This window comes from Coloeus monedula, assembly GCF_965178545.1.
Source record: "Coloeus monedula genome assembly, chromosome: 14".
Taxonomy (NCBI): domain Eukaryota; kingdom Metazoa; phylum Chordata; class Aves; order Passeriformes; family Corvidae; genus Coloeus; species Coloeus monedula.
The window spans coordinates 2,930,506-2,957,571 of record NC_138794.1 but is presented as its reverse complement, the minus strand read 5'-3'; the positions used below and the strand labels follow the sequence as shown (position 1 = coordinate 2,957,571).

At 35.6% G+C, this 27,066-nt stretch overlaps 1 protein-coding gene across 1 annotated transcript; it reads right to left on the bottom strand.

The window, feature by feature from the left end:
- Positions 1-1,136: 1,136 nt before the first annotated feature.
- Positions 1,137-25,561, bottom strand: FGF7 (fibroblast growth factor 7; the record flags this gene model as incomplete). Its single annotated transcript, XM_082290834.1, has 3 exons — positions 1,137-1,331; positions 1,726-1,829; positions 25,276-25,561. 3 exons carry the CDS (start codon positions 25,559-25,561, stop codon positions 1,137-1,139), a joined length of 585 nt encoding a protein of 194 aa, XP_082146960.1.
- Between the last annotated feature and the right edge of the window lie 1,505 nt (positions 25,562-27,066).

Here is a 27,066-nt window from a genome sequence, read left to right as displayed (position 1 = left end):
AAATTTTTGCATTGTTTCTTTTGAGATGTCCATTGTGTGATTTGCTGCAGGCTGTCATTTTTGTCTGCCATCCAATGTATGTTGGCAGGAGGGTTGTGTACTAGGCTTTGTGTCTGGTCACAGAAAAAAATTCATGCATCTCAGCCAGACCATTTTGTTATTCCTTTAGAATTAAAAGCATATGAAACAGATGCAGCTTAATAAGTATCCTTTTTTTTATAAATAACATTTAAATAACTTAAAACAGTAAAGTTCAAATACAACTTAAAATAAAGTTTAATGCTGTAACAACAGAAAAAAGCATGTATAAGAATGGAAAAACAATATTGAAAGCTGTATGCCCTAACAGGAATTATACAAAAGATAGGATATGTTACATAAAAAACCTTAATATGTCTGAATTTTTGCTTCATCGTTATATAAAATGTTAATTTGTGAAAAGTGAGATGAAGTACATTATTTATTCCTATTTTTATTTTACATACACTATTTGAAACATCTTTTAGAGCAGCATTAGGTATTTGTTTCATTAATAGATAGGAACATTTTGTGTTAGAGTAAACTTAATTTTTCCAAACTAACTCTCTTATCTGAATACAACAATAAACATTTACAAGATTATATTTTTTTGATCATATAGTTTATGTATAGGATATCAGTTTCTTGGGGGAAGTATTTAAAATACTGCTCAGCCTCCACATTTTCTATTGACTTGATAATCTGACAACTCATTCCAGCAGCCTTAAAGTCTGACATATTTTACACAACATTATCATCTGCTTATTATTATTATAGCAGCCATATTTAAGAAGCAGATAGTTTTTTAAATAAAATATTATCAGATAATCAAGTAATGACTTATTCTTCAGGGTAAATTAATTTAAGAAACTACCCAGTTATGACTAAGATAATGATTGTACAACTCTTTAGAATTTTTTACAACTTTTAGTTAGTAAATCTGGTTTTGTGTATATTTTCAAATCTTTTTCATGTAGTCTCTTAAAAATAAACATAAATGCGCAAGTCCAGCTTGTTCAGTTTCTCAGTAGTATTCCAGCCTCTCTTGATATCTTGTCAAACAGTCTTCTTAAAATTAATCTTCCTGCTGGAACTAGTTCTTTATAGATCATTTGTGATTAGGATATTGCCAGAGGAAGAAAGTGGGATGCTCTGTGTTCTTTCTTTGTTTTTTTACCTTTCATGGGAACCCCTTTGTGGTTTAGTGTAACAAACATCTCCTTTCCTTTGTGTGTCCATTTTGCAGAAGCATATGTATTGTAATGGTTTTCTTCAATCAGTTCTATGAAGTTGCAGTCCTCGTTGCATACTTTCTGTTGAGAGTAAATAATAAAATAAGGTTGGGTAAGTACAAGTGTCTTTTTAAATACTTAGATTAGGAAGGATGGGAGAAGAATATGCATTACAGACCCTGCATATTATGAATATTTTAATAAATAAATTTGACTTCTGAAATCTGAGTATTGAGTATTTTAGCTTTGTCTATTCCCCCTTAGTATTCCACATTTTGAAGAAATATATAAGACCTAATCATTACATTTATTAAATGGACATAAAAATCTGATATGGGATGCATGGGGTAAGTGCAGAATACATTTTACTTAGTTAGGAATGTGTTTTATAAAAAAACCATACAGATGCTACATCTCAAAATACGTATCTTTAAGATTGTAGGGATGTACCCATGAGAGAAGTTTGCATCCATACCTTTCCATAGAGTCGTCCTGACTTGTTCATTGCCAGAAAGTATTCACTTTCCACTCCTTTGATTGCCACTATTCCAACTGCCACCGTTCGGATTTCTAGAATACCTGCAAAGGTACACAGTAAGGGCTGTAAAATGGTTGGTTGTTCTCCAGTCAACCAGAAGGTTTAGCTGAACTAATATTCTGTAATCTTTCCATGTTTATTGAAAACCTGCAGCAATCATTCTTGGCAAACAGAAAAATTGTGTGTATTCCTGTGAAGAAAGGGCTAGACTTTAAAAAACCCCTGTGTGATTGTGTCTGCATACAGCCACTTTAAAAGTGTATGGTGGTCATTTTTAAGTATATACTGAAGTTGTGATGTCAGTATAAGTAATTTCTCTATTTTCAGAGAATCAATGTAGCTTAGAATTTATCAGGATCAGGGTTTCATTTGGAATATGTAGTTAGCCATCAAGGTTCACAGAAACTGTGTAAAGCCTTTATTTTGAAGTCTTGTGTAGCAGTATCATCTCCTTGAAAGAGTGTAAACCTTAGAACTTGCAAGTGATAGAAAACAGATGACAGTGTCTTAAATAAGATAAAGTATTTGCTTGACCTTTGTGTGCTTTTATGACTGATCAGAGCTGTAAAGATACGTGTACTTGAAAATCATTAAAGGCTGTCCTGAGAACTTATTTATTCAAAACCAGAAAACATTTAGCATTGTTTTCTATAAACTGCTTTATTTTCATCTCACTGGTACATATCAGCAATACTTTCTGTGATAAATTTAAGTTACCTGCAACATAAAAAATATTCTTTTGCTAATATTAAAAAAAAAGTGAAGGCAGGGAGATTATGCAAGTTATTAAGGAGCACCGGGTTGTTTTCAAGCTTAAATATTATTAATGTTGTCTTAAGCAATAGTTTAGAGTTATACATCTGAGTTTGAGCTGTTTCTTTCCATATTGAGTCATTGATAGAACTCTGTGCCACAGCAACTGCACTGTGACTCCTTCTCCAAAACGGGGTCTTTCAGAGGCAGCCTACTCGAGGCAAATTGCAAGAGCTGAGCACGGGGGAGACAAGTGAGGGAGGTGGGAGAGAGGCATGTGTTAGATTGTCACCTGAATTTCCTCTCTAACAAAACATTTCATTTTTTTCCCTTTCAAGCTGACATTGACTTTTCACAGCTGCATGGTAATAGTTTTTCATTAGTTAGTTTTTTTAAGAAAGACATTAAATACCTATATTTCTCCTTCCCTATACTTTTTTATATCCTCTTGTCCCTTGCTTTCTTTCACGTTCTGTTTTGCTTTTCTCCTTGATATTACTGATGTATCAGTTCTAGCATACATGGATATTGTTTTCTTCCTATTTTCTTTATCAGATCAGTTACCTCTTCTCATGATGTGTGCACTGCTGGGCATTCATCTCGGAGCATTTGTACTTCTGTGCTCCCCTATAAGGCTAAGCCAGCTTTTCAGTAAAGCTGTTAGAATTCTTTGACAAGTTCCACTCTGCTGCAGGCCTAGAAATAGTTCTTACAAAGGGCAATTTGTAACTGAAACTTGCAAAAATTATATTAACTTTCATTTAAATTTCGCTTTAGAAAAACCACAGTGAGGCTAAAAACCAGATGAACATCTGCATTTAGCCAAACAAAGAACACAACAGTGGAAGGGATCTCTGGGTCATCAAGTCCAGTGCTCTGCTAGCCTGGGAATTGCATCAGATAATTCTCTTTTCATAAACTTTGCCAATACTAAATTGGAGTTGTTATTTCTTTGCCCCCAGTGTTTCTGCCGAAGGCTGTTCCAGAGTTTGATTTATTTTAATGGCTAGAGACTTTGTAGTACTTTGCAATCTGCATTTCTTCAGTGACAGCTTATATCCATTTGTTCTTTTGCCTGTGCTGGCCATTAACTTAAGGAGAGGGGGTTTTTTTTAAAAATATGTTTGAATTTTCTATTTATACAGAATTTAAAAAAATGAAAGATTCAAAATTTTTTTTTAAACAAGTCATGCTAATAGAAATTGAGAGTTCCTTGAGCAAGCTGATGTTGGATGAAGTTACAGTAGTAAGAAATCCTACTACTTTAAAAAAGGAAATGCCAAAAGGTTTTGTCCAAAGCAATATTATTATTGTTACAATTTTTACATTATTTTTTAGTTTTTTCTTTTTTCCTGAGGTAGATTTGATGTTCATACTAACTTGTTGGAGTTACTTTATTTTGGTTTGGGGTACTTGTTTTTCTACTTTATTCACAGTTGAGACATCAATGTCTTTCCTTGTCTTACATGAGCAGGTCTGTTCTTATGTGCTTCCATTTGAAGTAAGGGGTTTAATCCTTTCAATATCTATTCGTGAAAAGAAAAAAAATCACCAGGCTAGGATGGGAAAGAGAAAATTCTTATACATTGACTGTTTCATTGAAATACTCTTTTCATACTCCAATAACCAAAATTACTTTAAAGACATGCATAAATTAATAAGATGTTGATAAGGAGAAATTCAGAAGGCCAAGCCTCAACCAGGTCTTAAATATCCCTGATTTAAAAATTAAATTGTAAACCATGTTCTTCAGTTGCTTTATCTAAAGCCTCCCCAGAAAAGTTCAGAAGAGGTTTAAGAGAAGACTAAGATATACCACAAAGTAACTGGGAAAGAAATGAGATTAAAGCCAGGAAAAGAAAAAAAAACCAACCTAGAGATGGGCATCCAAAATTGAAAACAACTGTACTTTCTATAAAATCAGCATGAAATTCCAAACAATTTTATATGGTTGTATGGTCAGTGTATCAAATGTTGCTTGAAATTCCTGTAGTGAAAGAAGTTTCCTACAGAGCTGAAATTCCGTCTGGTGTAAGTAAAAGACACTCAGCAGAGATGGGCTATAGTTTGTCTTCAGAGAGGCTGCCCATGGATGGTGGCAGCAGTCTTTGTAACCACTTGGTGCAAATTAAATAACAGATATAGTTGATACCAGTAGGAAAAAAAAAAGAAAGTAAGTAGAAAAGAAACAAACCAAGCCCTTAGGCTGACACAACAGTTTTAGTGGGTGAAATATGTGTCAGGTTTTGGAGAAGATTTATGTCATAAATGAGGTGAGTTTCCTGGCATTCTGGTCTATAATGACAGTTGCTCAGTACTTTACAAGCAGACACTTTTATGTCTAGACTTATTCCATAACCGTAGCCTGAACAACAGGACAGTACTTCAGGCTGGAAATTAATGTAGAAAAACGGGCATTTAGTTATATCATTGTTATAAAATTGAGCATTGTCATGTGAGATGTCATGTACCATTGTCTCCTGACGAGTGGTATTTGATGATTTTGATCACCTGATATTAAGTGTTTTTTCTGATTTGATTAGTATTTTCAAATCAACATTTTCATCTTCCTTTTATTTGTTAGACTTCTTTTTGTTTTTACAGCACACTGATGTCGTATTTGTTGAAACAAATCTTTGCTTTTATTGCTGCACAATCCATTTCCAGACTGTATTAATTTCCATCAGTGTGCAGGCATAGCTCAAAAGGCAGTTTCTTTTTGATAACAGTATCTTGTCTATAACAAAGTAGCAAGAGCCTTGTGATTTAGCAAAATCAGGGCATTTCTCTTTAATCATTTGTCAGCTAAGAGGCTGAAAGAGCAATTGCAGCTCTTGCTGCTGAGAGCTGTAAGGAAACCAGTAAGTGCTGCTCATGCCTGCAGATCCTGCAGGCAGATAGAACCTGTCAAGAGGCTTCTGGAAGAGGAGGGGCAGCACAACCACAGAGAGAAATCTCTTATCACATGCTAGGGAACTGCCCCAGTGTGCCAGGATTGTTCAGGAAGATTCTGTGAAGTACACATTGTGTTCAGTCCGTCATCAGCTGGCTCTGCTTCCAGACATTTCATATGTTGCAGGTATCCCCTCAATGTCTATCACATAAAGTTTCTGGTCACTGCTCCTCAGTTGGTTAGTCACAGTTTCTGTAGACATCCATTCAAAGAGACGTTTTGACATCCATTACATTTTTCAGAAAGCTGACAGCAATTTCATCCTAGTACTTTTCTGTTCTGCCAGGTACATATGTTGGGAGAGCACATATGATATGTACAGCACTTTATTTCTTGTGACCCTCTGTGCAGTGTAGTTGAAAAACAGTCTGCTGCTGATTTTTAGGGTAGGGAGGCTGGCACTGACAGTTAAGCACTTGTAGGGAATGTGTGAAACACCCTTTCCTAGGCAGAATTGTCTTAAGATAAAGTATGTGAAACCTTAAATAGGGACAGAGGGGGCAGAAAAGAGTTGGATGGAAAATAAGTTTAAAAAAATGTAACTTCTAATTTCACTAACTTGTGTTTCTCATTGATTGAGTTTGGAGCACATATTTATGAATTCAAATGACCTTTGCAAATGATTCAAGGCCAAGAAAAATGATCTTGTCTTTGTTTACAAGACACTGTTTAATGATATGTAATGTAATTTGTTCTTTTGTTCTGGGACTTAATAAGTTAATGTTTGTGCCTCTTAAAGCAAGAAAATACAAATCACAATGGTCAATGTTCGAAAACTTTAATGGTGTTATTGGTACATGTGTGCATTTGGTGAGCCAGCACAGTAAATACATTAATTAGCTGGTGTATTACTCTCTCATGTTTATCCAGAAGAGTCTTATCAGTGAAATGAATACTTTTATTGGATAGTTTTGAAAATAATAGGTTTCAGGAAATATTTTTCTATCTCTTTTTTTAAATACAGTGTCTATATTTTAAAGTATTTGTTTGGTTTAAGTTATTTTGAGTCTTAGTATTTTTAAATGGATGCATCTTGAAGTTCATTTGTAGGTAAAACAATTTGTGTTCTCGTTCTTTCTCAAATGTGAAAACTAATGGTAAAAAAAATTACTGCACATAAAGGTACTGATTTTAAGATATTTTATAATATGACTTAATTTTTATCTTTCCCTATTATTAAATTAAAACTGATAGAAAATAAACTTTGCATTTGTATTAAGTACTTTACTTAGCAAGAGAATGAAGGAGTTTCCTAGATGGTACCTCATAGAACTCCTGTTCAGAATCTTTGTAAGTAGAAATAAATGTACAAGTATATGTTATGGTGGCTTTCAAAGCAGAGATGAAATTTCTCCACCCCAGGAATTTTCTGTCTGTGGATATGATTTTAATGAACAATTAATTAAGTTAACAAAAAACAAGTTGGTACCTACATTCACTATCACTTTCTTCTTTTATCATCTCCTTGTGATACTCTTATGGCATAAACACATATATGTTGTTATTTACAGCATAGAAGGCTAAAAAAGTTCTTAATTAGGGGCTTTGTGCATTTGCTGTGCATGTGTAGACTCTCTGAAGCACTTTAAATATTAATATGGCTGTAAAAATGATCTGCACAGAAATAATGGATCTGTCAAGGATTTTCAGGAGAACAGTTGAAGCTACTGCTTCAGTGAGGTGCCAGACATCTGGATATCGTGGAGAAATATTCAAAGCACTCAGAACTCGTGGGTTTGTCCCGTGTGTAATTTCCAAGCAGGAAAAACTGTAGTTGTCTGAAGAACCGTGATTAACGATAGAGAGGTATTCCTTGAGGACTTGATGCAGCACATTGTTCAACATCCTCAAGCAGCAGAATTTGCTTATAAGATTTAGTCCATGTACAGAATGTTTGATTAAGCGTAAGTAGCTGATGTCTAATTACCCTTTTGCAATTCATTGGGCACAAAACCAGTAGGCATACAGTATTAAAAAGAAAATCAACTAAGTGCTAAACAGAAATCCATTCAAGTATTTTTTGTATTCCATTGGATTTTCATTTATTGTTCATTTTAAATTTTCTTTATTTGGCATTACCTTATCCATAAATTTCTCCAGTTTTCCAGTCATACAAACTGATTGATACATGCACTGCTAGATGGAACAACTTTATGATAAACCATTGTCCTGGTGATAACAGCTGACAGATAAATTAGTTATGGGATCTGAGCCATGTCAAGGTTTATAAAAGAAACTTCTAACTTGAAAACTCTGTGAAAAAAGTATATAAAAAGGCAAGATGAGAACTAAACATAAGAGGGAAGATATGACAGGAAACTAAAATGATTGTTTAGAAATGCTGTTATTTTACTTACAAGATCTGCCCTTTGAATGTGTACTTGGACTTGTGGATGTTTACCTTTATGACAGAAAAGGAAGGGGTAAGCCAAGTTCCACTCTTAAGTCTGCATTGTTCAAAGTATTTATACAGTTTCTCATGCATCATCAAATGTATAATCTGCCCTTCCAACCCTGTATGGCTGATACTATAGTGTGAAGAGTCTGGTTTCAACTTCCAGACTGATGTTTGGAAATACACGTTCCTTTTTACTTTGAACTTAACACATTTGCTCTGCAGTGGGGAATATTAAAAGCCATAATACCTTTTCTTTAGTTATTTTTCAAAGTGAATAAATGTAATGCAGTGCTCATCAGTTTACAACATTCAGGATTTACCTCCCTAATTACTGTAGTGAGAATTGCTATGACCGTATTGCAATTAATAATTGCTAAAGAGAAGTACCTTAAAATTTTCAACTATTTTTCCTAATTTTACAACCTGTTTGGCCTCAGTTTTGTATTAACTATCTGTTAATTTTGGTGAGTTAGGAGATAGTTTTATAAATCAAATGCTTCATTCTTCATTGAAAATGGTGGCGTAGTAAGAATTGGTCTAGAATGTTCTGACTCTCAATTGGCACCTTCTGTGCATGTCTCTTCTGAACACTAGTAATTCAGACCACTGTATTTCCAGTATTTCTCTTGATTTGATCTTCAGAATCAAAGGGTGTGACATTTTTCACTAAAGTAGATTGAAAAATTATGGAGCTTTTCAATTTAGAGGTGTGACTGGTGAATAGCAGTGTGTAGTAACAACTGAATAACATGCTGCCCCAGGCAGTCATTCTCTTGGGAATGTCTCATTAAACTTATTAGAAGCCTTTATTTCACTGATCTCCACTGTGCTTTATATAAATATTTTCTTGATCAGCCTCTTAGACAGCATGTAGCCATTTCTCATTTTTGCAGGAAACTACATTTCCCTCCAATAAAAATTGCCTTGAAGCTAAACATATGGTTATAATGAGGAATAATATTATTTTTTAGAATTAATACTGTCATGTAAAATCCAAGTCTTAATCCTCAGTCTGAAGAAGTGCTCTCTTATTACAGCATTAATAATTTACTGATATGAAAAATGGAAAAAAAGAGTGGAATGACTGTTTACAAAATGTAATTGTTTCCAAGCAGTAATAAAATTAATGATTTAGTAGTTTAGAGCTGAACTTGTACAAGTGCTTTCCCCACAGCTCAGACGAAGGATGTTGCTAGTATTTAAATATTTTGTGCCAATTTTACTAGAATAAATGATCTTTTCAAGCTTCTCAGACTTTCAGAATGTAGCCTCAAAATACCAAAGTAAATGTAAAATGTTGCTTATTAACCTTTTCACAGCAAAATAAAATCTATCCAACTAGAGGTGCAAAACTTCCCAAATTCAGTTTCAGTGTTTGCAGCTATTTTGATTATCTGAACTTGGAAAATTCCACATAAGACCACAGCCTCCTGTTTTTCAAATTCTTCCGTAATGCAAAAGTCTTTAAATAGATTACTTTGTCTTTTTTAAAATTTTTGTTACTCTGCTATTTTGTGTTTTCATCTAGTAAAGAGCTGGTTTTCCTTCCCCTTTCCTGAGTTTGTGATCACAGTTGACATAAAATTAGTCATATCATTTCTACGGAAAACTTTTTCTTCTGAGAAAAAAAGGAGTCCATGTTCACATGCCTTCTCCATGTACAAGGGATTTATTCTCTGAACTGTGTTCTGAGGAACACTAATTCCAGGTGCATTTCCTGTATATCACCTGTGTGAATTGGCTGCAGGTGGTCACAACATCAGCCTAAATGTAACGTGGCAATGCGTGCTGGACTAATTCACCTAAAGGGGGCAAAAATAAATCCAGCATAGAATCTGCTCTTTTTTCTGTGAAATATTCCCTGAGGTCAAGGCATTGCTGGTTTGTTCTGTGTATTGTACTGTCTCCAGCTGTTTCTGTGGCAGGTTTTCTGGTTCCTGAAACAGGTTTGACAGGAGAAAGAGCAGAGCCATATTCTGGGGACAAACTGAGTCTAAGGACTGCCTTCCTGCGTTCTTTCAGGATAACTTAAAATTATACATTTTTTGGGACAAATTACTAAAAGCAAATATTAAATACCTGTAGATTGATCATAATGACATTCTGCAATGTGTTATCAGTTTAAATATATAGTGCAACACATTTTTAACAGTGAAAATGGTCTCAGAAGTAGCTAGTAACCAAATTTATTTAAAAGAAGTAAAATTCAGAAAGTGGTTGCATAAGAAAGAAGGTGGCTGCAGTATTCCAGAGCTTGACAGTATCCTATGGCGCCTATGGCAAAGAAGCAAATAATTTTAAATGGTTTGAAATTTTGTTTCAAATAGTTAAGAGATCATCTCAGCCATAAACACTGCAATCCCTATTGAAGAGAGATGTCTTTTCCCACTCTCAGTAGTTATGTAAAATGTAGGGCAAGCACTACCCAACTGAGTAGATTTTAGTTCCATTTCCAGATCAGATCTGCTATTTTGTGCTGAACTCGGACATCTAAATATATCAATTATGTGTCTAGAAGAACACAAGCAGGCACTACGTAATTCCTTCCAAGGTACAAAATGCAAGAAGCTGCTAAGAAAATCTTACTAACCCCTCGCTGCATCGCAGAGTGGGAATTGATAGAAACCAGCTGGCTCACTCGTGCCTTCAAAACACTGCTGGACATATATTTATATGTATGGTCTCTCAAATTGTTCTGGTTTGCTTCTGGCAAATAATTTAGATTTAGTTGAACTTTCAAAATCTGTATAAGACCAAAGACTAAGTTAAAAACTAATAGGAGAAAATTAAAACCCCCTCAAAATCAACACCAATCTAATAATCTAATTCAATTCTGATAAATAAATTAGAATTTTTGTAGCAGATGTTTCTCCTTTCTTGCTCAGTATGTGGATCAAAATGTGTGTCAATTATCCTACCACTGTTGTTTTTTCGAATAGCTTAAGTAATTCCTTGTCATAATTTTCCTAAAGTAATTAATTTCCTTCTAATTACACACTGTTTTTATCAGTCTAAAATTTAAGCCTGACTGGAAGCCTCACTTAAGGGAAATCAGTAGAATACTTGCCATTACACACAGGCAGCACTTTGTTTATGTGACCAGGTATTTGTAAATGTGTCACTGTCATCCAGTTATCTTTAGCTGTTATCTCACTTTACAGTTCCGTATCAAAACTGAGAAAAACAGCAGCATCAGCACCAGTGCAGAAAATTGTTCCTCTGCTACAGGACCAGTTGCTATTACCAGAGCAAATAGACTGTAGGAGCTGCAGCCACATTTCTCTTTTATTCTGTATTCATTTGTGTGATTTTTAATCTGCCTTTTAAAATTCAGCTGAATAGACCAGTTGGAAAATTGGGACTTCTTTTCAGTTTTGAGTGCCAGGATGTAGAGGAAATGAGGTGTTAATCATCTTGAGTCTGGTGATAAAAGTATCTGTGCACACTCTTATTTTTCTCCATGTGCATAATACCAGGAAGTCAGTGAGAAAACTGTTTCAGTTAGAGTAATGTAAATATTCTCTAGAGTCCACAGCCTTTCTATGCTTTGCTTTTTTTGGATTACATAAGAGTAGGGGGCCTTGCTTTTCAGTGACAGTTACTTGTACCCTAAAAGTAGAAATCAGAGCTCTAGAACTCATGTTCCAGTGTGTTGTGACAGAATAGTTTGATGTTATATTATGAACAGAAGTTATCAGTCACAGCTAATGTAAAAAAGGCAATGGAATAAGTAATCAGTACTAAACAGTTAATATAGCATAGGATTATCCAAATTATATGACATTTCTTTAAATGTTTTAATTAACTTTAACACATTTTATGATATTATTGGTTGCACACGATCTAGCTTCCCATTGCTTTTGTTCTATTTTTTATATCTCCAAGTATGAATCAGTGCAGTTATATTTATTTCAATTAAATTATCAGTTTATATCAGCTAAAGATATATAGAGGGAGCATAAGAAAGGGCAGCTATGAAGTTAGTTGCTTAGCGTTCTTACCCACTGTTCTTTTGCATTATCACCAAGAACCCCACATAAAGTATTTTCTCAATTAACCATAGGAAAGAATGTAAAATATGATAGAAACCACTTCACTTTCTTTATCTTCACCTTTCACTTTACTTTTGCCTTACCTTTACCTTTTCTTTTAACTAAGGAAAGTTTCTTGTGGCCCTGAACTGCCTAAGGAAGGATGTGAGCTCTCCTGTGCCTGTGAACTGCAGTGCTTCATTTTCTCAGCTCTCAAAGCACACGGGTACTGCTCTATCACTGTATGGTGACTGTAATAAAGGTGTCTGTGACCAGTCTGTTAAAGGATTTCATAACTTAAATTCAGATCCATTCTGGCATCCATATTGTTATATTGGTAGAATTCCAAATTTCCATCTCTGACAATAATCAAACAACCTGCTTGATAGATGACAGCGCAGTGCATTGGCATAAGTGTAAAGACATACTTTTCTCTTGATCTTGAAACAAATGGCAGGTTTCATACCACTCAAGCCTTAGAGAACAGCTTCAGTCAGGGCCTTTGAGAATGTTCCACTTTTCCATTTTTTCTGCTACAGTTTGCTTTTATATGTATAGGTGTCATGAAATTTTGATGAGCTCCACAGAAGTAGTACATAAGCAACCTGTAGCAGAATATATGGACCCCTTAAAATCTGGAAAACAGCTGGTCTATAAGTTGTAGATATTTGGAAACATGCATTTCAGCTAATGGGCTTAAACAAGGGCTTTGTTCAAGCAGGGAAGAATAAAATGTTCATTTTAAGGAAGTGGAATAAAATGGTAGAGATTTCATCCACAGGTTTATAAAGTTAGATGACTCAGGTAATGGCTAGTGGGGTTTTAATATAAGACTCTGGACTGGGTAGCAGAAGCTGCACATGCAAATAAAGGGTTTGCAGCTCTTACATTTTTATTTTGTGGAGGATTTGCATTAAGCTTGCATAATTCTGTGATTGGCAGACTCAGTTTGACAGCCTTTTTTGAGTCTGCCTTGTATTTATGATCATTTCTACTCCTTATGGTATTATTATCTCCCAGTGTTTGCAACATAAAAGAATAGTGACTGCATAACATTAAACTTAGCAGGAAATTTTTGAACTGCCTTGAAGAGTGTACAGTTAAAAGAGCACAGGGCTTGGCTGTGCTTGTAGTGGTATATTCTCAAATGTATAAAGAAAACCTGTTCTTAGTAAAGGATTTGCTATGCTTTTTGCGCTGACTGAAACAATTATGGCTATTCCAAGCACTTAAAGTGGTGAAGAAACCTTTTATTTCTTTGCATAAAATATCTGTGACTTCAGCTGTATTGCAGGAAAGAGCTGGGGAAACATTACCAAAGTTTACTGAGATGATGGTTGTTTTTTACCACAGAAAATGAAACAAAGTAATTCTGCTGTTCTTAACTTGGTCTCTTTGTGTCACCTTAATTCCTCCATGACTATCAATGTATTCTTGGTTCATATGTAAATACAAATGTTCTATGGTAGGAAAAAATCTTACAAAATGAGATTATACTTATACTATTGAATACATATGAACTATAAATAATGCTATCAGTTTTAAGCCAGTATAGAAATGTGAATCTGTGGTTTTAATAAAGGTCAGAAAAACCTGGAATAAACTTCCAGTTATATCTTTCATATAAAAATATAAATTTGCACATATATTTGAAAAGTGATAGCTAACTATTTTTCAAGCTGAATATCCTAATTTGGGTATATTCTGATGTATTGCGCTTTTCAGACCATATCTTGGGTAGAATAAATAGAGATAGCAGCATTACTCCTACATAGATATTGGTAAAATAGATAAGTTGTTCTGACTTGAAAGTCAGGAAGAGATTAATAGTGGAGCAGGAATTTCATTTTTTCTTTATGCCTAGTATTTATTACCAATGTTATGAAATGGTATCTTAAAGTAAAAGCACATGGATTTGCAGAAGCAATAGTTATTATTTGCCACATTTTTAAATAACTCCTGAGCCATGGATAGGCATCAGTAACAAAACTTTTACTGATTTCAGTAGAGCCAGACTTTTACAAATGGCATGTATTTGTCTCTTTCCTAATATGGGTCTTTCAACTCTTGAGCAAACTTTTCCTAATGAATCACAGGGTTAGATAGCTTTTCCACGAGTCAGTAACTTAACTCCTCCACAGCTGTGCAATATTTTTTACTTTCAACAGCCACTATGTAGACTATCAGTGATAGTTGTCCATAGTTCATCCCTAAGTCAGTATGAATAGAAGAGCTGTATTTTGACTTTTTGTTGGAAAGAGCCAATGCTGTACTTCTTGACAATTACTTTCTCATGTTAATTACATCTCTCTTTTGTTGAGAATGTATTTCAATCAAATACCATTCACACAGAGAGGGAATTGTTTTTTTCATGTAGAAATCTATGTTAATGGAACAAATATGGCACGGTCTCACAGGGCTCAAATCAGACTTTTTTGTACAATACCACCTGTGATGTAGATTGCAGCACATGTGATTACAAGAGATGGTGTATATATAATTTTTTAGGAACCCACTAACAGAGGCTAGTTTGGGATGCAGCTGCCAGATAGCTCTTAAAAGGAAAACAAAGGAAGGAACCATCCCACTGTGACGGGTCTGGTGTTGGAGAGTAAACTCGGGAAACGAGCTCTGTAACAAAAAATTCTCCTTGCTAAGCTCAATTCAGCTGAAAACACCCATAACTGAATTGTTGAAGTGTGAACAAGAAGGCAATAAACTGTGATCCAAAATCTTCAATATTTACAGTGCTGTATACAGACAGAAATACTCTTCATTTTCCTACATCACCTGAAAAGGGCTGATCACCTACGTTCTGATTTTTGAATCTGGGTAGTCTGTTGGGGAAGTAATTTGCACAAAACTCATATTTATTCAATTTTATCATATATGAATAAGGATACCCTAAACAAAGTTGTAGCACAGACAGAAAAAAGTGAACAGCAATGTGAAGAGTAGGAAAGGGAAAAAGATTTTCGTAAGGGCACTCATAATTTTAATGGAGCTCTAGCAGGAGAAAAATGTCTTATGTATACAAGATTATCACTTACAAGTGATTAGGACTAAGTAAGGAAACGTGGGTTCTGTTATTTTTGTCTCACACAGTTGCATAGCAGTGGCTACTTGCACATTTTTGTAGATACCACCTGAAGTGATGTAGAAATTTAAGCACTGTATATGTTCTGTGGGGTTAGGCCTAAGTATTGCCCTTTTTTAAGGTAGCTTGAAGTGTCCCTTGAGTGCTTGTCAGCTCTTTCAGAGAACTGGCTCTGGGTTCCTATGTGAAAAGGACAGTGTACAGATACCTACTTGTGTTTATGCAATATTTTGTTATCTAAGAGAAAAAGTCTTGTTTTGACAAACATAGTGTATTCCATTTCAAATATTGAACAGTTCTGAATAATTCTCCAATAATTTCTCATGGTAGTTATGATAAATATCTCTTTTATCACTAGATCATTTTCTGCTTAAATGTTAGAGCCATTGTAACTCATCAGTTTCTCTTGAATAACCTGCCTAGATCAGAGTTAGGCTGTTCATCATCGACCAAAATTAGAGGGGTTTGCCTTATGTGTTATGAATAACTTGAAAATTCTGCTTTTTGTCTAATGATAGTTTTGTGGTTTTGGTATAGACTGGTTTTGCTTCCTGTGTTCCCTCTGGATGAAACTGCCATTTCAGAAGTTTTCATCAGAATGTGTCCTAGAAGAATATGATTAAATTAGAGGAATTCAAATTCAAAACACTGGATTACTTAGCTAAAAAATCAACAGAGCATGATTTCTGTGAAATATGTGGTAATAGTTTCCTAGAAAGATGTGGTAATTTTTTTTTCTTTAATTTAGTTGCGTGACAGTCTCTTCAGTAATATAGACAGAATTTCCCAAGCCACATAAGGGTGCAATCAGAAATGAAGGCATGCTAAGTAATTTTGTTTTGGTAAAGGAGGCTGAGCACCAGTTTTCTCATATAAACATTCTGATTGAAATTGGTGTATAATAATCTAAAAGATTGGTTTTATTAATAGCTGTATTATTTTCATTGCTCAACTTAAAAGACATTTAAAGGGACAAGTATAAGTGGCCTAGGACTCTTGCCATTTCCTTTATAATTTGAGCAGACTCTCTTAAGGCTACTCTCAAAATTGATGTAACATTTGATTTCCTTTGAACTAATAAATATCAACTACAAAGTCCAATACAAATTCACCCAACTATGTGGCTGTTGCACTGTTAGTAAGGTAGGAGAACATGCCAGACTGTCTTTTACAGCATTGATAAGAAAACTCCCTTCCTGGCTGCTGAAGCAGATGCTCAGAGAGAATGAAACACAGTGGGGTACTGATGGAGTGGCAGGATGCAAAACAGAGCAAGAGACTCAAAACACCTGTGTACTTGATTACATGCTGATGAGAGAAAGGAGGGCAGAGCCAGGCCCTTGTAGCTGGCCAGCAGTTAGGAGAGGAGGATTCCTTACAGGGAAGAGGCTCTCCATCCATTTCCTGGTGGGTCTTTCTCCACAGTTCTTATGTGGTCCCTTACCTGGTATGGTAGGTAGTGTTTTGTTTCCTTAGTGGATGAATTGTCTTTTTGGAATCATAATTTGGGCATAAAGAAGTTTGTTTCTTTTTATTCTGATTGATACACAGTGTTTTAGAGTGCTCTGAAGAACTTGCTTGCCCTGGAAATCGTGTACCTTTTTATTTGGTTTTGGTGTTCAGTCTTTGTTGCAAATACTGACCAGAATCTCCATGGTGAGTGAAAAATGTAAAAAGTTTGGTTAGAAGAATAGAGCATACTTGAATTGGAAGAATGGCTTTTTGTCACCAGTCAGTTTCAAAATACTTGTAGTTGTATACAATTTCCCTTTCAATTAGTAGCAGTGTTTGCAGGCAGAGTGCCGTGTGAGTTCTGTCACTCTTGCGGTTCAGATGTGGTCAGAGACGTGCTTAGTACGTGGCAGAGATTTCTTTTTGTGCTGTGTTCTAGTGTGGTATTACTAAGATGGTGCTGAACTAATGCAAGCACTAGTGTGGGGTGTGGAATTCAGTTGAGATGTGAATTCAGTGGGAATTCAGGGCTTCTCAGGTGCAGTTTTCCCACAAGCAAACATAAAGGGCTGCTGCTGAGGGAAATCTTGTGCTGGCCTTTCCCACAGCATAAATCTCTCTTGTTGTTAGGCAGCTCTATCAAGCAAGTCTCATTATTTGAATCACTATGTGCTGGGTTTACATATCTAATTCCCTAAATCCTTGTAAAATTTCACCAATAAGCACTCCAAAACTGCTTGGATTTCTGTGTATCATCTTGCACATTACGTGCAGTCCCCAAGCTGCCTGGGCTATTCCAAAGGAAATAAATTAGCATGGTGGAGTTAAAGTTGCTTTTGAAAGCTGGTGAAAGTTGCAGTTTCCCATTGTGTTGGTACTGACTGCACTCTCCAGGATTCAGTTATCCTTTCTGGTTTACTTCAGTTTCTGTCAGGGAGTACAACTCTTGTTTTCACAAACACTGGAGTCACTCCACTGTTTGCTGCCTTCTTCCCTTGACTAGATTGGCATTTTCTCCCAAATCCATCTGCTTAGTGGCTAGCTAGAGAGCCTGAACATTGCCACCCTTAGAGTTTGTGTGGACCACTCAAAGGGCAAACCTATCATCACCGTGTGATGTTGTGCATGTGTTATATGAGAAGCCACCAAGCTCTTGCAGAGTGTTTCCACACACCTGGCACGTAAAACTCCAGATGTGCCACTGCATTGCAGCTGTGCACACAAACAGCCCCTGAACAACAGCACCAGTTCACCTGAGCAGCTCAGGGGCTGCAGCACAGATTCACGTACAACCTTTTCCAAATTTGATGTTGATTGTGGTTATTTTTTTCCCTCTAATATTTTTCAGCTCTAGGTAAATATGTATGTTCACCTAAAAGAGTTTCTGTGTTTAACAATCATAAAGTTCTCTCTTTTTTGTTGTTTTTTTTTTTTTTTTTGCTGTAAACATTTACTTTTGATTGAAATATCAAATCCCATGTGGCATTTAAAGGTCATAATAAAACATATAAAATTAGCACAAGTTATTAAGGAAAATGTGTGTCTTTTTAACAGTCGAGGCTATTTTTTCTGCTTTGAAATACATTACCATCTAGTTAGACAAATACTGAAATTCCAAGGTATCAAAATGGCCAAGGAAAAGTCTGATCACCTTCTTTTTATAGTCTATAGCACCTCCCAGTGTCTGTTGACACGTTTAAAAGGAAGCAAGCCAGTTTACCAAAAATGGAAGTACTAATGCTAGGAAACACCTTCATTAAAAAACCCCTCTGGTTATGGGGGTATTCAAAAAGTGTCATTATTGAAGCAATGGAGATGAGTGGGGTGTGTTGATCCCTGTTGAAGTTACTGTTGTTATTAATGCCATGGAACGGTCATGTTTGCTCTTTTCATTTGAGTTAATCTGTCAGTATCCTGACTGGGCTTAATTTTGAAAGACTGGATGCAGAAGGAGGATTTCAGTGTTTTGAACAGAGTATCTAGACCTTTTAATAACTTCATCCTGGTTTTGTACTTTGTTTTAAAAGCTAAATAATAGTCAAAAGAGCCTATTGATTGCATTGGTATTTTTATTGCTTTTTTGGTGTGTTTTTATGAAGTGATGTGATGTGAGCCACATCTTGAATATTCACTTCTAACTTCTCAACACCAATTGTTACAAAGAATTTTTTCCATTTGTATAAATGATGTCATGTGTTATGAAAGTTTTAAAGTGTGACAATTCAGTGCTATGATTGTTAACCTCTATTATGTTACTGCCATAAAAATTTTCACTATTACCTTTTTATTAATAATGTTTCTAAATTGCGTACACCAGAAGGCTAACTTGATCTTTCTTTCATATCCAGAATTAAAAATAATGTCAAAGGTCAAACAAGACAATTGAAATACAGTTGCCAAATATAGTCACAGACAGTCAATTATGCAACGAAAGCAGTGTGCCACCCATGAAGAGTAACAGCCTACGTTTGCCTAAACTTACTCTGTTTTGATGAGAAAAGTGTTCCAAAATATACTACTAGTTGATGGATCCTGTAGTGTGGAACAGTATAATTATATGGTTTAGGATGTCTTAGCCCTAAGCTTTAAGGAAGGTGGAGAGGAAAGCCAACTCCGTTCTGTATTCCAGGATCCTAGAAATCTCAAACTATCACTTTCACATACTCAAACAATACAGAAAGTTGGAAGCTGTGAAGGGGGATATCTGGATTTAGGCTTTGTTTTGCAAGACTGACTGTATAAGGAATCAAATTTTCTACCAAATTCTATTTGCCTGTATGGAAATTTCTTCTTTAAGATTCATCGTAGCTCTGTATTTTTCTGTCTAGCTACTGACTTGAGGTATTCTAGTTAATTTTCTATTAGTCAATCAATGTTCTATTATCAAATTATTTAATATTTATAATATTAACACACAATTCTTTTGCGGTTTGGAAGTTTTTTCACTAATAATTTTTAAAGCTCTTTACAGAGAAGTGAATAATTCTTAGAGGCACAGAGAGTTTGAAGAATTTTCCCAAAGTCTGTAAGCAAATTGCTTAGAAGTTTGGATTAGCCTCAAGTCTCTTGAGTCTCAGGTCAGGGCCACTTCAGCACATTTTCTTCAGGATGGAGCAATAACATACTCAATGATACAATACTGAATTTTTTGAAGGTTCAGAAATTGTAAACAATGTGGGGGGAAAAGCTGTGGGGGAGAAGGGGCTGCAATTTATCTTTTTAAATGTATCCTGTAACTGCTTCTGCAGTTGGCTGCTACATTTGTTTGATTGTTCCATAAAAATGTGCTATTTCTCATTTCTGATAAATCTCAGTATTGGGAGATTCAGGAAAAACTGCCAAGTCACAGCTGAACTACGAGGCTGTATCAAGGTCGAAGGAATCAGTGGGGACAATATCTATAGACTCAGATGTTTTTCACTTCTCAGACTGATGTTAGGTCGGTTTTGAAGCTCTCCCAGGCAGGCATAGCCCTGTTGGTGTATGTTAACTTGTGGAGCTGCTGCCTGGGCCTGAGCCCAGGGGGGTTGAGTTTTCCCCCACAGAGCTTATGCAATCATTTTTGTTCATGAGAGTGAGAAGAAAGTGAGTGTCAACTGCTACCGTCTGGCTTTACACATATTTTTCAGCTGGTAAATGCCTAAGAATAGGAAAGGTGATGAAGATTCAGGAGGTAAATTCAGAAGTTGTAAACAGCTTTATCTGTGTTTTGTGGCATCCCTGTCATACTATGTCAGCTGAGCACTGATCTGGATGTTGATACGTGAGACCTGAAGAATCTTGCTGCAACAGTTTAAGGCTTCGCACCCTGCTTTCTTCTCCTCACCTCCCCAAAGGCTACACTTACCAAAAAAGTCAATAGAAGCTGTAAGACAGGTACAACTCAGCTGCTTCTGTTGTCTGCATCTTTGCTAAAACCCATCATCAGCAGCAGGTGAGGGTGAAAACCTGGTATTTGTGATAAGGTGCAGGCTGAGGGATAGGCATAGATCTCTCTGCTGGTTGAAACCTGAGGGCTGGTATGTACCCCCAGTGCCAGACAGAGAACTGGAGAGGCAGCAGGTGAGTCTGGTATATTTAGGTCTGATTAATCACTGTGGCAGAGAAAGTCATCCTTGGTGCTGTGGGCTAGGTTTTGAGAAGGATATGCGTATATTTCCATTTGAATTAAACCTCTTGCTGTTAGAATTGAAAAATCTAGCAGAGTACTAATGTGACACAAAAGCACTTTAATGTTAGTGAAGGTTTGTCTTCTCTTGACACCAAAGTGTTGGTTGAACCAACAACCTCTTGAAAAATCATGAATGCAGTTGCAGGGACAGACTTTCTGTTAGTTTGGAATGCACATAACCCGTAACTGAATCTAGTCCATCAATACCTGCCTAGAAATACCTGATTTTCAGAAGCTGAATCTTCTTGGTTCTCTATGTAATATGTATTTAAGCAACAGAAATAAAATTGATACAGAAACACAGCATACATGCATTTTTTTCATGCTAAGAATCATATATAAAATGCTAATGCAAGTCTGGTTTCTAAGCAAGTTGGAGTATTTAACCACTAAGATGCATATAAAGTGTTTTTTATGGTCAGTTAGGGTTTACATTTGAGCAAAACTGAGTTGGAGTTCTTTTATATTGCTGAAAACTATGACTTGTTGGATTTTGGTCAAAATGGAAGTAGTTTTCCAAGATAAAATTGTAATCAAGATTTCAGCCATTTTATGTCAAGATCCCACTAGACTACTTTCTCTACTCTTTTTTTTGGTTGGCTTTATCCACTGAAAAGAAGAGGAAATAGGCATTTTCTGGGTTTAGAGCACACATGGAATATGATAGGATCAGACATCTTAGGATTCAGGTTCCGGGAAGGCTTTTCTAGTAACTAAGAGACCCTTTGAAGTCTTTAAAATGAGATTCCAAAGGCAACAGAGCATGGAAAGTCCTAAAGCATCATCCAGTCATAGTTATAAATCCTCTTGGATAGAGTCAAAACAAACTCTGGTTTTTGCTGCCTTTTTTTCTGAACAAAATTAAGGAAAATCTGAAACACAAACTGAAATGAAGGAAGGAGTGAACACTGTTAAGGAGAGATTTACTTTTCTATCAAAGGTACAGAGTTAGCAAATTGCCTTGTCTCCAAGATTTGTTCCATCAATCTCACATTTTACAATCATGAATTCAAAAAGTGTGTTTTGGTTGCCCGCTTGGATTCTTTTCCTTGAGCAAGATGCAAAATTTATTTTTTGTTAAAAAGGGTTAGACTTCAGCAAGTTATAGTAAGTTTTTGTCAAAGAGAAATTTTGTTATGAATAATGACAGATTTTTCTGGGTGACCTAAGCTTTAGTTTTTCAGTGGGTGACTCTCAGTTCTCACTCTGCCATTTAGCTTTCAGGTTGAAAGCGAAGCTGTCAGGTGCAAAGTGATTTCCCCTGCTCAGTGGAGATCGCTGTCCTCTGATTTGATTAGTTCACTCTTGAATTATCACCTTTATGTCCACCAGAAGGCTCTGCTGCTTTCTGAAGTGTGCACAGAACCATATTCTTTGGGTACCTAACAAGGTCAGCACTGTTGTAAACAGGATTTGGCAATTTGCTTGCACTGAGACAGCACACATGGATTTCTTTAACCAAGCAGTTGAATTCTAATGTGTTTTGAAGCAAGTGAATGATAAATACAGATTATTTACAATTGGTGAGTGAGGATTTGCTTCAGCATTCAGTTATGTCATGAAATTTGAATCCACACACATTTAGTACAGTGGCTGTTAACTTAAAACCGTAGGAATTTAACACTTTCACTATTTGTGCTGTTACTTTCACTGTGTGTGGGTGTATATATATTTTTTTATTCTGTAGTTGGAGAAGTCTGAAATACAAAGACCCTAATTCCTCATCATCTTGGCATTCTTATAATCCCAACTGATAGGAGAGCCTCTGTGAATTTTGGCAGTTGCCAAAGGTGTGATGAAGTTATCCTTCTAAAGACATTTCTCAGTGTGAAGATTGTTCTTCACAATATTCATGCTTCACACCCCATGGGCTGAAAAGAAGTAGTTCATTTGACCTACAAAACTGACAGGGCAGCTTCCTTTATGAAGCTGAGATATGATAGTAAAAATATTACATTTTTTTCTTATTTTAGTAGCACAAGTTAGCACATTCAAAAGGGAAAAGAATTCCTTCTATTTATTATGTAAGTGGAAAAATAGGTTAAAATGAGAAGAAACCTCTTGGAGCAACACTTTTCATGTCCACTGATTGGTTAGACTGCAGCAGTTCTGGCATTCCATCCTAAGAAACAGGTGTGATTTACCTTTTACTGACTTTCAGGACTGGAAATTGTGGAACAAGTACATTTGAATACAGACAAAACCACATCCTTTTCATGGGTATGTTATTAAAACTATGCTTTTCAAGGACCCTGGATAAAAATAGCCTGTTTAGTCTTCTATTGTTAAAATTTTTGCTTAGGGAAAGTGTACTAGTCCAGCTGGGGATTATTTTTCCTGTTTGTTTGCTTTTTGCCCCCTCATATAATATTATTTTCTTTATGGTTATGGATTTTAGTAGAGAGCCATAAGCACATCTTCAGAAAGGCTGTTCACATCTTTTGTTGAACAAAGGTTATGACAAAAAGTGTTTCTATAATAATACTAATTTTTTTAGTTTCTCAGAAAATCCAGGTTTTCAATGTTCACATTTTTCTCATCTTCTTTGTCTATATTTGCCTATTCTACTTGTCCAACAAAAGGATTTGGATGTTATTCCCTAAGATACAGTAGATAAATTAGATCATTAGACTTAAAATGGTGGGAACTTCCTACATACCTCAGCCAAATTTCAAGACAGTTCATCACAGTGCACATCAGTTACCAGATAACCATTACAATTTCATTTGGTTTTTCTCCTCATATTCATTACATTTACTAGAAAAAGGATTCTTTTTTTTTTTTTTTTTTTCCTCCCACTGCAATATAAACATAAGGGTTTAGTGGCTCAAGTTTGCCTATCTTTAATTTGTGATAGTTACTTAATACCACTAAATTATCATAAAGTGTTCAGAAAACTGCAAGAGACTACAAAAATCACTGGCACAAGAGGATCTGGTGTTCTCTAATGGGCTTACTACAGCATCTTTAAAGGTGTCATTAATGTGTTTAAGCAGAATGGGATCCTTCAGAGAACTGAGAACCTCTGCTTGAATTTGAAATAATGGTAAATTGCTAACAACGTTTTTCTTGAGCATCATGGAACTAAAATAGCAGCTGTGTATAATTAGTCAGCTCTAGATGCTTTCATAATGTGTTTGTAAATAATAACAGAAAAAAATTGGGTACTGTGAATATTCACTTATCTGCATTAATTTAGAAGGATCAGTTTCAACAGTCAGTAACATTTTTTCCAGTGATTTTTATGGGAACAACATTTCACTTCAAAACTAGCCCTATGGATCTCTGTTGTAGCAATGCCCTCCTGAAACTCAAAGGGAGTCTTCTTGAATATGGACCAAATAATTTAGTTGGCTGCTGGCCATGTGTTGTCTTTCAGAGGAATATGGTTATTCACTATGTAATAGTGTAGGAAGAAAGGAGACATATGGAAACAAATTTTAAAAGAAACAGTAACATTAGTCAATGCAGATTTAGCCACACAAGTTGCCAAGCACTTAATGTAGTCATGAAGTAAAGAAATAAATTATGAAGCCCACGAGGCCGGCGCGTAGCACGCGAAAGTGCACTTCTGATAGAAAACAAGCACTCAGCTGAAGGCTGAACCACACTAACACTTCTTGAAGTTTGATTTATGGATTTCTTTGGCTGCTGCTGTTATAAAAAGCACACTATTATATACAACAAATTAAAACTATTTTTAACAGCATTCTTGGAAATATATTTGTCCTTTTATTTGTCTCTAAATACTAGACCAGCATGTCTCTGGCCCCTTTTCCTTATAATTTTGTTTTGAAATATGCAATATAATCCTATATATTTTCCTGTCGCATGTTAGTAATGTCTTTTCAAGCAGATGTCATGTTTCTCTAAATAAACAATACATTTGTAACAACACAAAAGACAAAGTGGCAAAAATAGTGACTGTAAAAATTGATCCTTTCAAGTATAAATCAAAGATTATATAGGTATTGGTGTGGAAAATACATATTAGTACAACAATTCTTTTTCCAGTTCAGAATTTGTATTTGGTTCAGCTTCATAAAATATTGTATGTCCATTCTCTCTAGATGAGTCATGGTTGTGGAAGAAAGGGGGAGAATATTTTTTCAGCATCATGATCATTGTAATAATGAACTGCAGAAACTATAATAGATTTTGTTCCTGGCTTGGCAAACTATCTAAAAGATTTTGCAAGAGAGTTTACATAATTCTTTCCATTGAACTTTCTAGTATTGCTGTGTTTCAATTGTTAACTCACACACACCAAACTTTTAGGTAGTTTGTGCACGACATAAATGTGGTTTAATGTTTCAGGAGTATTTTATGAGCAGAGTTGGTGGTTATACATTTTCGTACTTACAACCTTAGTTCACTTGTTAAAATAGGCTCTCTGTTTGCTAATAGCTCCCAGCTGTAACTAATACATTAGCAGATCTACAATGTAGTATTTAAAATGACGCATTTCAAAATCAATAGCAAATGTCCTGCTATACAATTAATTGGAAAACTTGTTTTACACAATGGCCAGTACACGATACAAAACGCTTTTGAAGTTATGGTAAATCAATGAATAGGAAACAATGATGTGCAAATTGCTAAAAACTTAGGAAAAGCAAAAATATTACTTACTGTAATTGTTGTTTGCTTCTCTTGTCCCTTTCACTTTGCCTCGCTTATCAATCCTCATATACCACTGAGTTCGACAGAAAAGTCTTCTCACTCTTACATCCCCCCCTTCCATATAATCATAGCTTCTGGTATGTCGCTCAGGGCTGGAACAGTTCACATTTGTAGCCATTTGCTCTGGAGTCATGTCATTGCAAGCTAAAGATATAGTGCCCATTAGAAAGATAATGTAAAAGTATGATCTGTAGAGCAAAATTGGCAGGATCCATGTCAGTATCCATTTGTGCATTATAGTGCAGTGTTCTGGGTGTTCATGAACAACATAATGAAAATTAAATCTCAAGTAGACTGTTGCTCTTAGGTCACCGACCTGCCTTCTGTCTTTACGAGTTACAGATTCATTTAAATGAGATTGCTCCCTCTTCTAGAATTCTGATCGTTATTCCTTAATAGTTAATGGCGAAATAGAAGAGCTTCTTAAATATCTCTTCAGTCAGAATATCCTTTAAAGACACAAGTTATAAAAACCTTTGTTGTCGTGACCTTCTTTACTACTTGAATTTGCTGCTTGCACTGAAAGTAAAAGATCTGTGAGAAAAGGTGCATGTGTAAGTCGTTATGCTCAATTGTTACAAACGTGCAAGGATACATTGTGCTACTGAAAAGTACTACAAGTAAATATATGACATGCTGAGCTCATTTCTTAAAACATGCTAGTGCATATTGATAGATCTCTCATACAAACTTTTACATAAACAGGCATTTACACTGATTGTAAACACAGTTCTGTCTTCAGTTTTAAGTCCTTCCAAAAATCTCCTATTGATTCATTTCAACTGCATTTTCACACATGATAAAATTCTCCTGATTACTTCATAACTGTATATTTACTATTAGCATAATCTATCATGCAACTTTTCTCTCGTTCAGGTTTCAAAACAGACCTCATGGCTTTAGCCCTGGATTTTTATTCCTATCCCTTTCAGATTATTAGTAGAAATAGTTTCCTAAATTCTTTTTTTAGCATCTAACATTTAGAGATAAAGATAAGTTATTAGCTATTAGAAACTGTGGAATGATCTTGTAAAGGACAGATAACTTACTTGTTCCTGTTGATAAGAGCTGGATATCCAAGTACTCCATTTCTGTTGTCTCCTTTTTGCAACATGAGACACTCTACTGTAGCTACAAACTTTCTCAGCTCAGAAAGACTCCACCAGAATTATAATTGTTTCCATAAATCAACCCGCTGGAGAGATGGTGTGTATGTGCTTATGCGTGCGCGTGCATGTGTGTGTTGAGCCTGTTGTTCAGTCCTTTTCGATAAATACCTTTGCTGACCTCACTTGGAAGCAATTAGAATTTAACCAGTCAGCTGTCAGTTGAATGCACGAACAAAAGTAAAAGGAGACTTGCATTGTATCGTGTCCAGTGGTCATCAGAGGGAGCTATGTACATAGTTTATGCTTTAAATCTCCAAGAATCTTCTTTCTAAAAACGTATATTTTGTGCTGCATGGATAGAATTGCTTCACATGCTAGTTAGTGTTTCTGTGCTCTGGTTTAGGTCAGTATTTTTCTGTCCTTAAAAAATTCCTCCTCCTCTGTTTTGTACTCACATGCTTATCTCAGTTTGCTTTCAAATCTCTTCTGCACTTTGGTGGATTCACAGTCTGCTTGGTGCCTTTCTGAAGGAAATGTGGGTCTGTTACATACCGTGGAGAAGGGTGTGCTGTAGCCATTAGAGATCATGAGGTGTATTTTTCTATCATGGATATGAAAAGAGGGACTGCTG